The following is an 11,892-nucleotide window of genomic DNA, read 5'->3' as shown; positions in this document are numbered from 1 at the left end:
AAATTCTATAATTTCTCGTGAGGATTCTATTTTCATGCCATGTATGGTTGGAGAGGTCTATGTTTCTAGTTTCTAGCAAAAAAAGCGGATTGTGATTTTGAGTTTCCTACCGCGAGATATTTGTGATTTACTAAGCAAATGTTAATCTATCAGAAAGTTACGAATTTTCTGGTTCTTATTCGAAATGGCTCCAAGACATCAAAGGAACACCGATAGTGTTGATAAACAATATGAACTTATTAAGTTGAGGCAATCTTATGAAGTTCTCCATCAAAAGATGAATAAAATACTTAATCAAATTCCAGCCTCTCCAATTCAAAGTCATAGGAGTAGACAAGCAAAGTTTTGCAAGGAATATGATTCCAATGATTGCCATTCAACATCTTTAGATTCTATTTCAGAAACTACCATTGTGAGTCCATCCTCCATGGATTCTTTTGTTTCAAATATATTTATAGATGGTAAAGAGTTCTATAAAGAAGATACTATTGTATATTGGAATTCTCCAGCAATCTTTGACAAGTACCTTGATGAAGATTGTGAATTGTGCATGAGTAGTCAAGTTATGGAAGATGATGATGAGACTTTCTTTGTTCAAATACTAAGGACCATTGACTTTACAGAAGAATATTATTTAGAGGTAAGATTTATTCCTCTAGTCGTAGAAGAATTGGATATAAAGACATAATCTCTTAAGGAGCAAAATCCACATGTTGATTTTCTTGGGATTGACAAATATTTATTTCCTGATGGTAAACTTAATGTTGATTTTTGGTCCATCAATGGAAATTAAGACTCCTTATCCAAAAAAGATGCATGATTTTATTTGGGAAGCTTTTGTGCAATGTGAAGTAATTCAATTCGGTTCGACACTCACAAGGATAAAGCCACAACAAATTTGCGAAGATGGAAATCTTGGATCAATGGGTGAGTATGCTAATTTGTTTGTAGCATTATCTTTATCACACTTTGGCAAAACAAATTACAAATCAAAAATTTTTTCAACAATATTTATCATGAGCAAGAAAAGAATGATCAATAGCATGTTGGTTTCACTTGTATTGTTGAAGATAAAGGGATGGAAAGGAATGATTGGACATCCAAAAGATCGAGAAAGGATTTTGAAGTCGAACTCGAGGGTGAGTTCTTTTTCAAGAAAGGGAGAATGATGCAGGGGCATAGCGGCAACTTATGTGGTAGCCACATAGGCGACATGTGCCACTTTTTTTATTAGTCTAGTTGCCTTTTATTTATCTTTATTATTCAATCAAAGTTAATCATGAGTCTTATTGGTAGTTATTTCAACCTAATAAATCTGATCATAGGGTAATGTCAGTCTAGGGAGTTGTCATCTATATTGGAAGTTGTCATCTTTATTATTTCGCATGCAATGTATTCACCTATAATTATCAATAAGAAATTAGAAGAAGGAAAGAAAGTTTCTATTTAGAAAATCATTTGCAAGTGTCCTTGCTTTGGAGTTGAGTGATTCCTTCTAACAATCAAGTGTGTGATTTGGTTGCGTTGAGTGACATTACGATTAGTAGCATTGAGTGGCATCCACTACCTTTGGTTTAGTGGCATCCCTAAACTATTCATCCTATCATTAGGTTAAATATTTGATTTAGCATATCTAGCGGGTCTTGGCTTGCATCATTCTTAACTGTTGAGTTTTTTTTTTTTTTTTTGGAGTTTTTGATACGTGCGTCTGCTGTTAGGAAAAGACAAAATTATTTTGTTTAAAACTTTTTAATGGACTGGTTGTTTGTTTTGAGTAAAATTGGTTAATTGAATTAATTAATTTATTTTAGCTTTGATATTGGTGATTTTTGTTGTTGTGCTAATTTTTTTAGGTTTGTAAATGTTGTTTTAGATTTATAAATTTTAAAATGGCCTTTAAAATGAGGAAAATGTTAGAGTTATAAACTTTTTTTTACAAATTGTTGATATGGTGAGTGATTATTGATAAAAAAAAAAAAAGTAACGTAAGTGATAGGCCCAGATGCGAACCAGTAATTATTTGTACCTCAACGGTTTATAAAAATGTTGTAGATAAGTTTGTAGTTATAACATTACTCTAAAAAATAATCAATGATATTGTTAGGGGGGAAATGTAATTTTATTATGCTAAAATTAATACATATATACACTAATATTTTTCTTAAAAAAAATTTAGGGGGGCCCATTGCCCCCCATAGTCAATGTATGCCTCCGTCCATGGGGGTACCCCTAGGAATAGTTGATTCTAATTGCCACCGTCTAGATCTTGTCCCTCCTCTTCATACTATTTCTCCTTCTTGTCTTGGTTCTACCATAGACCTTGGGGGTGCTTTCCTTTTCTATTTTTTTTTACCACTTTGCAGTGGCGTAGCTAGGATTTTTAACTTGCGAGGCCGAATTATGTATTCATACTTTAGTCATAACTATTTATCAAATTTAACATATTATGATATTTCTAACTCAAATTAGTATGCAATATTTCTCCAACTTTCTATAAGTACTTACAAAAACAATTATTAGAACAACCTAATATCTCCCATCACACTTTCTTCTAGAAAGAAAAAGAGAAAAATGTAGAACTTTTAAGGGGGGGGGGGGGGAATGGCAATGGTAGAAAAATATCAATTTTGTGAAGAAAAAACAAAGATTAGGAATGAACTTGAAAAGACTAGGAATGCCACCCGAGAAAAAAAAAAAAACCATTATAGCAGTACACAATTGGACACATAAAGACACAATGCATGCACTTTTAATTGGTTTCTTAGAAAATAAAATTAAAATAAAGGGCAACTTGGCAACTTGCACTACAACAAAATGTATTTTCGACAATGAAAATTTTTTGCGCCTGACTTTTTAGCAATGAATATAATTTTCGTCGCCAAAAATTATTGGCTTTTTTTTTTAGAAATGGCGACAAAATTTATATTTTGTTACTAAATGTTAACTTTTGGTGACAAAAAATATTTCCTCACTAAATTTTGTCACCAAAAATATATTTTGTTGTAGTGTTGGGATTTATTAGCTTTTGGTAAATGTGTATTTTGTTGGGTGAAGTCCACATGTGAGAAACTAAATTAGACAAAGTTTCTCTCCAAACTAGTTTGGAGAGAGACCCTTCAAATTTTCTTATATATTTTTACTGGATGTGAATTTTGAAAATATAATTGCTGAACTTCATGTAATTTATGTTTTTAACATACATGTCAAATTTCATTTAAATTGGATGTTATTTACTATTCAATTAATAAACTTATTATTAATGCATAATTTTAGATCATAGAAACTTGAAATTTAAATATTTGATAGATGACATAGTTATTGATCTTTGATTTTCTTATAATTTTGCAATCAAGAAAAATATAATAAGATATCGGTAGAGTTTGAAGGGTTTCTCTTCAAACTTCAAATTAGTTAAGAAGAAAACTTTTTCCAATTAAATTTTAGGACCGTAAAGCAAGGGAAAAGTGAAATCCATAAAAACTAATAGTGGACAGTGGAGTGGATATTAGGGGGGCCAATTGTTACAATTATAGGGACCCAGTTTGTTTTCATATAATAGTATAAAAGAGTTTCAAGAGCTTTGGCGGGGGTGGGGGGGTTAGGGGGGCATGGCTTCCCAAGCCAATACATGCCTCCGCCCCTGCCTCTTTGGTTCTTGCTTCGTTGTCTTAGTAGGTCTACTTCTGGAAGTGTTGTGAGTGTTTCTTCTAATGGAAGATACGTCCTTCTGATGAGCCATGCATTTTGCCAAGATCAAGGAAGCGTGAGTTTGCTTGTAGAGCTAGGAAGGCGACTTTGCAAAGATCCTAGGCTATGAAAGTGACTTCATAGGTCTCAGCCCGCTTGCCCAAGAATGGTATAAGATGCCATTTCGACTAAAGAGTCTTTCCCAAAGTTACCTAATGCTTTGCCGTTTCTTCAAGGTCTCGCCTCGGTTGAATCGTCCACTTTTTCCAGCGTTGGTACTTGGTCAGCCCTTGGTCTCGAGAACTTTGTCATGGTTGGCATCCACTTTGCCTTGGTGAACTGTCCTCCAGGGGCCTGTATATGGTCTCATGGTTTTACAAAAATTCTAGTAAAAAACATATACAACTTTTACCATCCATTTGCAAACTAAGAATACTCGAGAAAAAAGTGTAAGTAACAGGCCGTTAATCACACTTTGTCACATACGTAAGATAATTGTGACAAAAATTATGATTTTTTATGTGAAAATTACTCTTTTTATGTGGTTTTAAAGTTCGTCTTTTATATAATTATTTATTAGCTTTCTCATAGGGATGAAAGCTCATTCGTAACTATTTGCCCTTTTATAGTTTCTTATCTTCACGTTTGTTTTTGCTTAAATTCCATTAGCACCTTTTTGATACGTTAGGTCTTGCTTTTATTGTTTCTCAAAAAAGAAAAAAAAGAAAAAAAAAAAAGGGCCTTGCTTTTATTCTTGGGCCTTTTACCCGTTGCTTTAGGTTTCCTTCTGCTACACCTTTTGGAGCTTTCCTTCTTTTCTCTATTGCCAAGCCCACGGTTCCCAGCCGTGGACCATTCTTGTCCTGGGCTTGTTCTGTTGACCTGCGGGTCCCATATGCTTATTCAAGCCCAAATTCACTTGTCCTGGGCCGATGTTCATGTTCTTTAAACTTTTGGGTGCCTACAACGACTAAATGTGCATGAGCAACGAACTAATTTATTTTGTTTTATTTATTTCCACCATTTACTAAGGCAAGCCTGGTATTTACAATATATACAAACAATACGATTCTAAATATATATATATATAAATTTTAAATATAAAGAGTATTTTTAAAATGATTGAATAAATGTTATTTTATATCTAACAAAATATTACATTGTGTTAATCTTCAAATAAATTAGAATGCTTGTGAATTTATAGAATTTTTTTTTTTTTTTTGTTTGTTTGAGTGGCCTACTATTCACTTTTCTGAGACCTTGCAAAAATGGAAGATTATTTACGCATTAAATACGACCTTCTATTTTTTATTAAATAAACTGGAAATTATATTTTTAGAGTATAATAATCGTTTGAGAGTATAATTAAAATGATTTAAATAATAAATGTCTTTTTACATATCTAAAGCGTAAACATATACATAACAAATATATAAAAATAATAAAAACTACAGGGGAATTGTATTCATAAAAGAGAAATACAATAGAGATATCTAATTCCTAACCAAAAAAATGCAACTGTTATTTTCTTCTAAAAAATATATAGTATTATTTCTAATTCTCCAAATCCAAAATAAAAAATGGAAATTTTCTTTGGAAAAATCTATTTTAATTTGAAAAGTGCATATTTTTAAGTGTCTTGAAAAAACAATATTTGAAACTGTTGTGCTTGGGAAAAAAAAAAAAAAAAAAATAGGCGAGGCTTAAAAAAATTGTAATTTGAAAAAGTGTAATCTTAAAGGCACATACATAATTATACATTTAGTAAATCGAAATTGTATCAAAGAAATTGAGTACAAAACAATAATTAGAAAACATAATTTAACTTTAGAACGTGTAAAAAATGCTTTTTTTAATGTGATAATTGCCCTACTTTAAAAGGGTTAGCCGTTGAGTTACAAGAAATTCGACTCTATGCAACAAAATCACCAACTGCAAACAACAATTAATTATGAACTTTTCTTTTTCCAACGAATTTCTTACAAAAATTGTATTAGGCCAACTCTTGAAATGATGGCATGAAATCACATTAAGCCCTTGGGCTTGGAATGTCAACATGGATAAGTGGTTTACTTGTTTTATGTTATTTGCTAGCCGTATCATAAGAATTCATATATACTTTATTTCTATTTGAATTTTTATTTGAAATAATTCAACATATCTTTTAAGTAATAAGTTTTTTCTATCCATTTCCTTCATTCACTTATGAAAAAAATAAAAAAGTCGTTGAGCTTATGGAGTATATTATTGGGAAACAGAAGTGAAGATAGTCCTCCCTCATTACTCAAACTGCCATGACTTTTGTGCAATGACAAGAATATGGCATAAAGTTGATTCAATTGACAATGGCCAATGCAACTGGCTTGCACTGTAGTAATATTGTTGTAGAAAAGAGGACATATTGGATCTAGTATACATTCATCTTTAAAGTTGATTACATATGATGAACACAAATCACGCACATACTTTCGCAATTATTTTCCTATCCTCACACATTACATCAAATTAGAAAGCACAATCACACTGAACCAAGGTAAAGAAAATAATGAAATGAGGTGGCCTTTGAAGAGGAATGATCCATGTGAAATAAAATTCCAATAATGTTAGTACCGCACTTTCATGCATACATTGCCACAACCATCCTATATGGCAAGTTGTGATTTTCTTTTTGTGAAAGTGTATGGTACTAACAATATTAATAAAATTTTGAAGGCCTTCGAAGCGGAAAGCATAGAAACCATGTATATGATCTAATAAAGTTGGGTAAAAACTAGTTAACACACTCTATTATAGATACTCTCACACGCTTAGACTGCATATAAATCATGACTTGAAGATATAGTTTCCAAACACCACCCAAGTTACCTTATGCATATTTAGGTTAGTGTGGAATTCTTGCAGAAGTTATCGCAGGGTCCAGGGGAAGGATTGACAGCATACTTAGTCTGAATGACGATTAGTACGAGTGCCAACAATGCGCCAACAAAAGCAATGAAAGTCCAGGGGCTGCTGAAATGGTCATGATAGAATTGAGCGATCCAGGTCATCCACTTGTTCCTGTAGTGCTTCTGAATTTTTGATCTGACATCGCTGTATATTTCATTGTTAGGCACCAAGTCAGTGCCAATCTCATTGAAGAGCTGAGTCACTTCTTCGTCGCTGCCAAGGAAGTTGTGGAGTATCCCTGCTTTCCTTAGCATCTTAACATCGTTGGGTTCATCGATCAGTGAATCGAGAAAGGATATGTAAGAGGTGACCCCAAAATCATTTTCGAAATCCATACACATTTCGTAGGCTATCAAGTTCAAGAACTTAGGCCTTGTTGAGTCATCCACAACTAATGGAGGAAGCCAAAGGTACCCCAAACCCAAAAAACGGAGTGTAGTAAAAGATATGTCACTCAAGCAACTACTTTTCTTTTTACTGCGTTCCACATGAATACCTGCTGCTCGAAGCTCCTGCACATTGCGATAGGATTGCCAAGTTTCCATTTCGCCATTCGGTTTCTTTGGCTTGATTTGTCGATGCTTATGCAAGAGACGTGTCCTCAGAAGATCGAGGAGATGGATGGGATCTTCATGTTCATCCACTGATATTGGCCACTGATCGCTTTCTTCTTTCTCAGTTTCTGAAAATTGTTGCCCCTTTCCTTTTAAGCATGCGCAGCAATTTGATGACTGGCCTCTTTGTTTTTTCTCATTTTCTGATTCTTGCGACCAATTCCATGATAACGAACTCAGCCACGCGCAGCTGAGAATTAGTGGCTGATCCTCCGGTTGTGGTACCTTAACGTGCCCATCAATATAAGTTTCAATCGATTTCTTCAACACGAATTCATTCCCACTCCAGTTCATCAACCATTTGAGCAAACAGTAGGGAAGCTGGTTCTCTAGCAAAAACAAATCCTGTTGTGTAAAGGCTACACTGTCGGTTTTTATCTTCAAATCATTGAACTTCTTGTTAGCTGCGCAGTATATGTATTGTAGTGTTGCGCAGCCGTCCACCAACAACAACCAAATGAGATCTTCATCATCATAGTCTTCGATCACTTCCTCCTCGAAGCACTTCTTCAGTTGATTGATATTCTCTTCAATTTTGTTGTAAAATTCACTTATCTTCTCTTCGCTACCGTTAACGAACTCGTATGTCAATGCAAGCTTGTACTTCTCTCCTAGCTTGTACTTCTTATTACGGTGATGGATAGGACCGAGTGATACTGCTCTTGGCTCATAGTGCTTCTGGAAATCCTTGTTATCTCGCAGCAAGAATATAACCTTTTGTATCTTTGGTGTAGGGGATGGTGTCACAATTTTTTTTGCCTCCATTACTGTTTTAATCTTTTCCTCCAGGGTAGTAGCTTCGCTTAAAAAGATGTTCGTATGGGCACCAGTGATGCGGCTGCTTGTTTCACCGGCGTCTCTTCTGGAAATTCCGGCCATGGCAAGTTTGCAGCAAAGAAGGCAATTGAATATTGTAAGTTTGCTTTCCTACCTTGTATTTACGACGGGGAAACTTTAGCTTCAGAAATTTACGACTGTTGCTCTTATTTGAATATAGAAACTTTCATAAAGCAAATATACCATAATGATGAATAACCATAACAAGCTAGGAATGAAATCTACAAGATATGTGTAAAAAATAAAAAATAAAGGACAAAATTTAATTACAAAATTGGTTGGGGCCTTAGGCTACAAGTTTATAACCTTATTTAATATCTTTTTATTGGAAGTGAGTTTTGACAAATCCACTATTAGATTATATTTTTTTCTTATATCCTTCATACTTCAAAATTTTTAGAAAATTAAAAATCAATAGTTATGTCATCAATAAATTGTTTAAATTTCAAGTTTTTGTAATTTAAAATTATGCATAAAATATAAGTTTATAGATTATATAGTAAATAATATCCAATTGATATAAAATTTGACATATATATTAAGAACGTAAAAAACATGCAATTTAATAGTTAGATTTTTAAAATATATAATAATTTTTTTTATTTTATTGAGTAAGATTATAACCTTAGACTACAACTAATTTTATAACTAAACTTTGTCAAAAAATATATTGAAACTTACTTGTCGCTTTCATTAACATAATACACTTTTCTGAATAAAAGATTAATATTACTCTCTTTATGTCTTTATCCATCGTGGAAGATTGATATTGAACATGCGTATGTGGGAAGTTATTGCTTTTGTAATTCTATATATTTACTAATATACCAATTGCAAGTTCGGGATCATCTTTTCCATGAAAAGACAATGCATATGTGTTGAATGATACAGGGAAAAGGCTTGTTCCTTCCTTCTTTATTTACCTAGCTAGTGTACCTTACAATCACTAAACATATCGAGCTTGGAATAAAATCTACAAGATATGTTAAAAAAAAAAAATTTTGAAAAGAAAAGAAAAGTGTACGATGTTAATGAATAAATCATTAATGTGTGTGTTATGTGGGATATAATGTCGGCTAGTGTAAGACATATCTGTGGTCACGGTACCAATATTCCCCATACAAGATCAGGAAGCGTCTGTTATGTCTTACTTATGTCGGAGATAATCCCACGCTATGCAAATAATTAAGGTGCACCATATCCTTTTGATTCCAATTCAGGCCACTTAAAAATTTTAACACACAGGCAGAACTAGAAAATGGTCTCTATCCTTGCTATAAAGCTCTTGGGGAAAAAGAAGGGGGGGGGGGGGGGTGGATTTGAATTTGAAGGGTTAGTTAAATGACTCTCTTAAGTGAGTGATTGGCTTAGAAATTATAGAGACAAATTATATTTTTCTTGTTCTTACAATTGCTAATTTCATTGGTTATTTGTGGTTTTTAAAAATTTCATTGGTTATACTGTAATTTTTTCCATACGTTGAGAGACAATTTCATTATTTATATTAACAATGATTTTTAAAAGAATTTTACTTTGGAAATGCATGATAATAGATGAATTTTATTCCAAGAAAGATACTATTTAGATTAACTTTGATAATTTCTTAATATTTTTGTACATATCTATGTATGGAACTAGACAACTTTTTGTATACTAGCTCATACTTTTTAAAAATAATAAGTTCTCTTATTCTTCTTTTTTTTAAATGTTAATTATATATATGTCAAAGTTGTTAATTTTGTATTTAATGTATTTATAATTATGACTTACTCTATATAACTAGGTCATCATCACCACTGCATATCCTTGGTAAGATGGTTACTTTACAAGTATAAGTGCTTGTGAGGTGTGAGGGGTAAGAGCCGGAGTTCAAGTTTTTAGGAGGGAGTTTCACACACATATACACTTAGATTAAGTTAGAGTAAAACTTTTATCTTGTATTAACAAAAAAAGAAAAAGAAAAAAATGTCATCATCCAAACAAAAATTCTTAGCTCAACTCTTGTATATATTAGGTTTTAATTGGAGAATTCCCTTGACAATATAACTGTCAAATGAAGTTGCAACGCATTCTGTTAGGTTCTAAATGTTTAGAACAATTGGCAAATCGTGAACACAAACTTGTCTAGATATAGATCTTAGAGTCTATAGGTTTTATTAGACAATGCTCAAGGTGATTCAAGTCAAGATTCAAGAACATACAAGCTACAGGAAGAAGATTTCATAATCTGTCTAGTTCGATCGATCGAAAGACAGGCTCGACCGATCGAAAGTCATATCTGCAGAATTTTAATTAAGCCCAAACAGCAGTTCAAGCCCATTTAGGATTAGGATTTCTAATCTACTTCTCCCAGTATATAAAGGAAACCCTAAGCACGTTTTTATAAGGCTTTTCAGAGAGAAAAAAGTGTGCCTCTTTTGTATTTAGGGCTTTGTTCCTAAAAAACTCTCTTATGTTTTCTACCGGTGTTATTCCTAAAAGAATCTCAAGATCTGGTATTGTAGAAGTTGCTGCCTTCTCTTGTCATCAAAGGTGCTGATGATCTAAACCTTCAAGGGTGGTCTTGGAGTCACAAACAGGAGAGTTTGTGTTGCTAAACCTTTGAGTGGGATCTCAAAGTCACGAACGGGGGTGTTTGTGTTTTGCAAAGGCCAAAGAAAGAAGGAGTCCGTGGATTCGGAGCTTGCACGTGGTCGTGTCAGTAAGTTCTACTGGTTGGTAGCAATAAGAAGTCGAGCGTGGGGGATTGTAAGTCTTATTGTATGAACTTCGATTCTTTCCAGTGGATTTGCTTTTTACCTTGAGGATAGCTAGGTCAAATCCTCCCCAGGTTTTTTACCGGTTTGGTTTTCCTGAGTTATCATATCGTTGTGTTATTTATTTTTCCGCTGCTTTGTATGATATGATTTTTTGATTGTGATAACCTAGATTTGGAATTTGGACTAAGTAACAACTTGGCTAATTACCTAGGTTAATCCAATTGTTTAAGGGGTCTAAAAACTAACAAGTGGTATCAGAGCGGGTAGCTCTTTTGTTGTTGATCTTTTGATCTTTGAGTTGATCCTTGACCCCTGTTGTCATGGATAATTTAAAGTGTCTTTCTGATCATGTTTCTGCTCATGCTTCTGTTGATTTTATTGATGCCTGTGAAACTCTTCGTAATGAATTATTGAAATCTATGAAAATTGCTAAGAAATTCAAGGAAGAGTTAAAATTGGCTAATCTTGAAAAAGAGGAATTGATTGTTAGATTAGATGAATCTAATAAAAAGAATGAATTTTTGAGAAATCAAATTTCCTCTCAAGATGAGAAGATGAAAAGCTTGGAACAAGAGTTAATTGAATCTAAAACTAAAATTGAAAATTTGACTTGTACCAAGTCTGCTGTTGATAACAGAAGTATTTCTGTTTCTCTTAAGCCTAAAACTGAGAAAGTTTATATCCCTCCTTTCAAGAGGAATAATAAAGAAAAAAGCTTATTTTGCTAGGTTAGACAAAGGTAAAAGTTCTGATGTTGACGCTGAAGTTTCTATACCTAAGTCTAAACCTACTGTTAGAGAGCATAATAAATCTGTTTTTGTGCCTACCTGTCTCCTTTGTGGTGTAGTTGGTCATATTAGACCAAATTGTTCTTTGTTGAGCCAAAAACCAAAATCTGAGACTAGACTTGTTGTTAGGAATACTGATGTTCCTAAATTTGTTCCTGTTTGTCACTTTTGTAGTGTCTCCGGTCACATTCGTCCTAATTGTCATAAATTGAAATTTAAGCATTCTGTGTTTCAATCTAGGATATGTGATGATATTTCTCC

General features: G+C 33.2%; 1 protein-coding gene across 1 annotated transcript; it reads right to left on the bottom strand.

The window, feature by feature from the left end:
- Positions 1-6,086: 6,086 nt before the first annotated feature.
- Positions 6,087-8,222, bottom strand: LOC126693524 (UPF0481 protein At3g47200-like). Its single transcript, XM_050389503.1, has one exon. The coding sequence runs from the start codon at positions 8,124-8,126 to the stop codon at positions 6,564-6,566; it is 1,563 nt and encodes a 520-aa protein (XP_050245460.1). The 5' UTR covers positions 8,127-8,222; the 3' UTR covers positions 6,087-6,563.
- Between the last annotated feature and the right edge of the window lie 3,670 nt (positions 8,223-11,892).

Source organism: Quercus robur, chromosome 7 (genome assembly GCF_932294415.1).
Source record: "Quercus robur chromosome 7, dhQueRobu3.1, whole genome shotgun sequence".
NCBI lineage: Eukaryota > Viridiplantae > Streptophyta > Magnoliopsida > Fagales > Fagaceae > Quercus > Quercus robur.
Note: the sequence above shows the minus strand (reverse complement) of the source record. Positions and strands in the feature narration are given on the sequence as shown.